The sequence below is a fragment of the Salvia hispanica genome, chromosome 3 (assembly GCF_023119035.1).
Source record: "Salvia hispanica cultivar TCC Black 2014 chromosome 3, UniMelb_Shisp_WGS_1.0, whole genome shotgun sequence".
NCBI classification, from domain to species: domain Eukaryota; kingdom Viridiplantae; phylum Streptophyta; class Magnoliopsida; order Lamiales; family Lamiaceae; genus Salvia; species Salvia hispanica.
In genome coordinates this window covers 27234855-27241234 of record NC_062967.1, presented here as the reverse complement: position 1 = coordinate 27241234, position 6380 = coordinate 27234855, and the positions used below count along the sequence as shown (strand labels likewise).

General features: G+C 37.6%; 2 protein-coding genes across 5 annotated transcripts; one reads left to right on the top strand and one right to left on the bottom strand.

Moving 5' to 3' along the window:
* Window positions 1-1753: 1753 nt before the first annotated feature.
* LOC125213694 (40S ribosomal protein S17-like) lies at window positions 1754-2418 on the bottom strand. The gene has a single exon (XM_048114374.1). The coding sequence runs from the start codon at window positions 2334-2336 to the stop codon at window positions 1905-1907; it is 432 nt and encodes a 143-aa protein (XP_047970331.1). The 5' UTR covers window positions 2337-2418; the 3' UTR covers window positions 1754-1904.
* A 790-nt stretch (window positions 2419-3208) lies between these two features.
* LOC125216521 (UPF0496 protein At3g19330-like) lies at window positions 3209-6101 on the top strand. 4 transcript variants are annotated; one of them, XM_048118260.1, is made up of 3 exons: window positions 3209-3339; window positions 4346-4421; window positions 4534-6101. In XM_048118260.1, exons 2-3 carry the CDS (start codon window positions 4352-4354, stop codon window positions 5586-5588), a joined length of 1125 nt encoding a protein of 374 aa, XP_047974217.1. In that variant the 5' UTR covers window positions 3209-3339; window positions 4346-4351; the 3' UTR covers window positions 5589-6101. The 4 variants fall into 4 exon arrangements, with proteins under 4 accessions (XP_047974217.1, XP_047974219.1, XP_047974216.1 ...); XM_048118262.1 differs by having other exon boundaries at window positions 4343-4421; XM_048118259.1 differs by having other exon boundaries at window positions 4250-4421.
* The last annotated feature ends 279 nt before the right edge of the window (window positions 6102-6380 follow it).

Sequence of the window (6380 nt, the reverse complement as noted above, 5' to 3'; positions counted from 1 at the left end):
CTCATATTTTACTATTTTTTTTTTCCATTTTCATTAACTCCATCCATCTTTAAATTTTGTCAGATTTTAATCGGGCATTATTTTAAGAAATATAATGGAAGTGAGTTGAAAAAAATAGTGGAATATGAGTTCTACTTTTAAATATTAATTTTATAAGTAATAAAATATGAATGAGAATGAGTTGGTGGAACGTGGAGTCCACTACTAAAAATGGTAAAAAAAAGTAAAATGTGACAAATTTTATGAGACGGATGAAAATGGAAATATGTGAAAAAAATTCAGGAACAAATAGAGTGTAATTTTTTAAGCTATGAACATATAATACAATAGGGATGTAATCAAATAAAACTCTAAATATAGTACAAACTCCAAACTATGATTTGTGCCGTTAGAAAATGTCAACATATGACAATATAGTAGCAACAAAAAATACTAACACAGTGTCAACAGATGATGCTATGTTGATATTATGTTAACACTATGTTGACATTTTTTATTGCTATTATTTTGTCATCTATTGATATTTTATAACGGTCCAAATCATAGTTCAGAGTTTGCATTTTATCACTACCCATAGTTTAGAGTTTGTACAATATTTAGAGTTTGCATTTTATCACTACCCTAATACAATATCGACGGTTGATGGAATGATAGGTAACTCAAATGGTTTTAAATCTCGACAAAAAGGTTTCATCATATCATGTTTGTCTTATTTGATGGATTAAACAAATTTTATTTTTATGATTCAACATTAATTAGAAAAAAATTTAATTGTAAAGTTCAATTATTAAAAAACATTTCGACATGAGTTTCATAGGGGACTAGATAAATATTTAATATTACAAATTTTAATAGAGAAAAAAATAAGTATTGATGAGGTCATTACGAGGCACATAACACTGATTCCATGACAATAATTTTGAATAATGCTATGATGATTATACTATTGATTATGTTTTTTTAGATTTTTTGGACAAGAACGCCCTCATAGATTTTTTTTGGGCACAAATTTAAATACTTTATTAAATTAGTAGAGAGAACAAAATAATACTATAATACATAAAATATAAGAGGGAGAGAGACCTTTTTTTAATTAAAAATACAAATCAATCACTTGATTTGGACAGAGGGAGTGTCGATTTTCTTCAATCAAATTGCATTTGTTCGATATTATATGATTCATTGTAGCAAATCATGATTTGTGATATTGGGATTAGACACTGTTGATAGCGATAATGAAGAGTTTGGAGTGTCGATTTTCTTCAATCAAATTGCATTTGTTCGATATTATATGATTCATTGTAGCAAATCATGATTTGTGATATTGGGATTAGACACTGTTGATAGAGATAATGAAGAGTTTGCATTTGATTACATCCTATACTCGTATTCGAAACATATATGCTTATAGTAACATTGATCCTTTCGAAGGGGTATTGTCAATTATGCAAATAATACTAGTACCAGTATTCAACAACATATTCAAAGGTACATGATTTCTTGGATGTCCAAGGCACTGAGAAATCCAGAAATTGTTGTACAGAAATTGAGCCTAATTTGAGGTTGCTGATTGGAGAGCTACAAGGCACTGAGAAATTCACTTGGCTAAGTTGGCTTATGTGAGAAACTAATCTTTCTCTATAAGCACAACAATTTTTATGATTCAAAGCACCAGAATACAACAATTCTCCAATATTTATAGAATTTCAACCATTCGAATTAATGATTATACTTCAAATTAATGACTAGGGCATTATAAAATAAATTTGATGATATTCAATCCAGGAAGTAACAAGTGAGTAGAAAGGTTTGATCTCAAAAAGTAACAACACCTCAATTCAAAACAAAATCCAAACGACGAAAAACATTTAACCCTACGAAAACCTCTACACACCTTTTTGAGTTCAGTATCTCCTGGCGCCGCCTCCACGGCCGTAGCTCACTTGCGCCGCGCCTCCAATGGCTCCATCGTCCTCTCTGAGGACAACGCCGGGCAGATCCTTCATCCCGAGCGACTCGAGCAGATCGACGGTCTCCTGGTCGACCTCGATGCGGTCGGTCTTAATCGCGGACTCGTCGGGGACGAAATCCATGCGCCGCTCGCGCTCCTCCTCCTGGAGCTTCAGAGAGATGCCGCGGACAGGTCCTTTCTGGATGCGCTTCATCAGGTGGGTGGAGAATCCGGCGATCTTGTTGCGGAGGCGCTTCGACGGGATGATTGCGACCTCCTCCAGAATCTTCTTGTTCGTGTGGAAATCCAGCGTCATCTTCGCGTAGTACCTCTCGATCACTTGCCGTGAGGACTTCTTCACCGTCTTGGTCCGTACGCGTCCCATCGCAGCGGCTGAGCTTTTCGCGGCCGAGAAAGGTGAGAGATCGGAGCGATTTAGGGTTTGGGATTGGGAATTCGGGATGCTTTTGATATTTTATATGTGGAGATCGTTAGAATTAGGGATTTAGTGTTGCTGGGCCTTACTCCTTTTAAATCAATGCGATTGGCCCAACTTATTAATAGGGCTCGAAGTCCAACTTTCTGCATTGAAACTCATATGCAGCGGTCACAAATACGAACATAACCCGTTAAAAAAATCATAAACCCGAACACGACATGAACCACTTTGGATCAACACGACACGAGAACAACACATACATGACACGACATTATAATAACACGATCTGATAACACGGCAAAGATCTGACAACAACTGATTAACAAAAGTTACAAAATCGTGAATCTGATCATTAAGACTTTAGAGTCTAATAAAAACCTAAAATCTGATTATGCAATGTTATCTGATGAACAATAACATCAATAGATTCATGGCAAGAAATCCAACAAAAATAAATATCATTTTTAAAATGCTAAAATTTAATAATATTATAGTAATTATTTATTAATAGGTGACCCGAATACGACACGAACATTACACGACTTTTTCGTGTCCTTAACGTATCGATCTGATAAGAACACGAACCCAAAAAGCTTTGACCCAAATCCATTAATTTCATACGAATTCGTATCGTATTGTGCCAAAAGTTACCATACTTAATCATATAAAATCATCTACTCCCTTTGAAGTTGGAAGTCAAAAATCGCTGCAAATCGCCATCTAATAACTGCGGAAGCCGTGATTGTAATGTTGCCATTTTCGAATCGGAAGCAGCTAGCCCTCGCCGCCTTCGGCTTGCTCACCGGCACCGCCTGCATCGCCATCGGAGCGCATCTCTCTTTCTCCAACATCGCTCCACAGCAGGCCAGAGTTCAGTCCCGCAACGAATACGTCAGAACCCGTCTTAGAAAATTCTTCGAAGATTAAGCCCTAAAATCTTCTCTTTTTGGTAATTTCCCCATTTCACTCACTACTACGCTTTTAATTTCACAATTCCGCTGAAAATTAAGCTGTTTGGATTTGGATAAGAGCCGATTGCTGTTTGAGCTAGAGATTTTATTGCTTCCTGTTTCCGTTTGGATTGTTCATAAACTGTTTGGATTTTGTTTGGATAGTTCTATCTAGATCGTGGAACTATGAAATGAGAAGATTTGATGCCATGTTAGAACATTTTGAGAGTCTTTGATGGATGACTGAGTATTTTTATCCTCATCTCTATGATTTCTTCGGGATTTTAGGAAGTGTTGTTAAGTGGAATAAAGTAGAGAAGAAAAAAGTAGTAGTTGAATATTTTAATGAAGAGAGATGAGGAGAGGGTTATTTCCAAAATAGGAAAGTGACCATCTTGATTGGGACAAGCAAAAAAGGAAAGGTGGCCATCTTGAATGGGACGGAGGGAGTAGTTGATTAGGAACAGATTGTGCATTGGATACAGGAAACTAGAAAAGCTTTTAACTTTACTAGCTTTTGCTTAATGCAAATCGTGATTAAGAGAGATGTCATCGAGAAGGATCAACAATTAAAATGTGCATTTCACCTGAGAGATTGGCTAGGATGATGGCATTAGGTTTATAGAAGAAAAATATCTAGATTCGTACCATTTTGTGCAATATGGGTTCACGAAAGCTCTGATTTGCGTGAACATTTTTATACATTCTTTGCTTACGAAACATGATTGGGAAATACCTGAAATGTGAGCCATTTATGTCTAATGCTTTTCTCCCTTTATTCAAAAATCATTCAGAGGAAAGAAAGTACATAATGGTTAGTTTGGGTTTCCCTTGGAGTATCAATTTGCCTTTTCCAGTTTCTTTGCTTGGAATCTGTAAGAAAAGTATTTGGAAGTCTTTTCTTTTCAGATGGAGGCTACAATAAACTTTCTCATGGTCTCTGAACGAGAGTGTTTTATTACGATATGATTTTGGATATGCTGGTCATTCCATATAATTTAGCAGGTTTCAATGCTATCTTGTTTGAAGACACTGCCACCGCCATCAACAACCAGTTATTTTTCATCCCCTGCTACACAAGGTAAAGCTCCATAACTCTACCCGAATCCTATTCATCAGTAAAGTTAAAGCTTCAAATACATAGGAACAGTTCAGTCATATTATATCATCTGACTGCGTAAATCATAACTCAGGTGATTCGGTTGAGAATACCCCAACGTCAAGTGCTCAAACCGGTCATATTGACCTGACTCGAGAATATACTATTGCAGTCCAAACAAGTTCTTATGGTGAGATTCGCAGAACATTTGACCAAGATAGCTCTTTTGACCAAACCGTAGTTAGCGGACATTTGGAGGGAATTGAGGGAAATCAGTTGTTGGAACAAGTTCTTCAACCAAGCCGTGAGTGTGTTCAAGAGACACTTTCCATTATTACACCCAGCCCGCTTACTGATCTTGTTGCTACGTACTTCGAACATAGCGAGCAAACTTCTCGTTTATGCTTCCTTCTCTACCAGAAAGTCATCCAGGCTCGCTTGGCGTATGCTCCTATACACCATCTTCTTGAGGACCTTCCTCTGGAGTTTGATTCCGACTCATATTCCCTCTCTGATTCCCAGTGCAACTTGGCATATAATGTCTTTCTCCAGTTTGACTGTCTTGAAAATCCCTTTCTCTCTCATGCTTCTCAGAACTTCGATAATATGCGCCAGCGCTTCTCCCAGCTCACTCATGAACTTGACCATCATCCAGTAAAGCCAAGGTCAAGGGTCCATCTCCCACACTATTGTTCAGCAGGATCTGCCTTGTGTTTGATTGCAGCGGCTGTTGGTGTGGCCATAACAGCCGTAGCAATAGCTACCCATGCTCTAGTTGCCCTTGCCGGAAGTCCTTTATGTTTCGCTCTTTTCCCTTCCAATATGATCAAGAAAGAAAGGGGTAGCCTTGTTCAGGTTGATGAGGCTTCAAGAAGTGCTTATGTATTGCTGAGAGATCTAGACACCATTGATCGCCTGGTGGCCCATCTACATGGAGATGTTGAAAACGACAAGTTCTCTATCCGTCATGCATTGGAGAGGGACATCGACAAGTATCTCATTCAGGAGGTTCTGAAACAGCTCCGGAGAAATCGGCCAAGCTTTATGGAACGGCTTGCTTATCTCGAGGACAATTTGTTTCTATGTTTTGCTGCAATAAACCGGACCAGAGCACGTGTTCTTGAAAAGATCCATCCGCAAGAATCATAAAACATGTCTGTGAAGATTTTCGTGACACCACTACACGCGCATGCACAATGGCCCTAGTATTGGTGTCTGCCAACTACACAGGGTTTTACACTAAAGTTCTTGTGGTGTGTCAAGAGCCAGACTCTTGATATCTCTACGTATTAAGTTGAAGGCAGAACTCTTTGGACGCGATGATGGAATATCCGCTTATGATATTCTACTGTGTATGGCAGCCGTTTCACCTGCAGGATTTTGATTACGAAACTTATATGAACCTATTCTGTCAACATGATGCAGCTCAACTAGGTTGAAAGAATGCTGATATGGTTAATACAGGAAAAGGCATTCTTTGGACTTCCCCTTTCAAAGGTGTGCTTTGTCAATTATGCAAATAACATATTCAACACAAGTTATGTAACATTCCTTAATAAGTAGCTTAGACTTCACTGTTGGCCTTTTTTTCTAGCATAGGTCTGAAATTATAGTTGGAGACTTTGATTCGAAATTAGTGGTTAAAGTTTGTATTTGAGTCCATTTTAATGCTTACAACAAATAGGTCTCCGATTTGTGTATACTTATTGTGACATGTATGATGGTGCAACTGCTATTGATTATAATAAGGGATAATTGCTTTTAAAATCACCAACTTTCCATGAATTCCGGTTTTTTCCCATGAACTTTAAAAAGTTCGTGTAATGCCACGAACTTTATTGTCGATTGCTATTTTCCCATGTCAGGTTTTCCGGTCTGATTCAAACTGTTCGTTTCCTATTAAGACAATGTCCAAATTCTTTTATCTTACTATCGTTATCT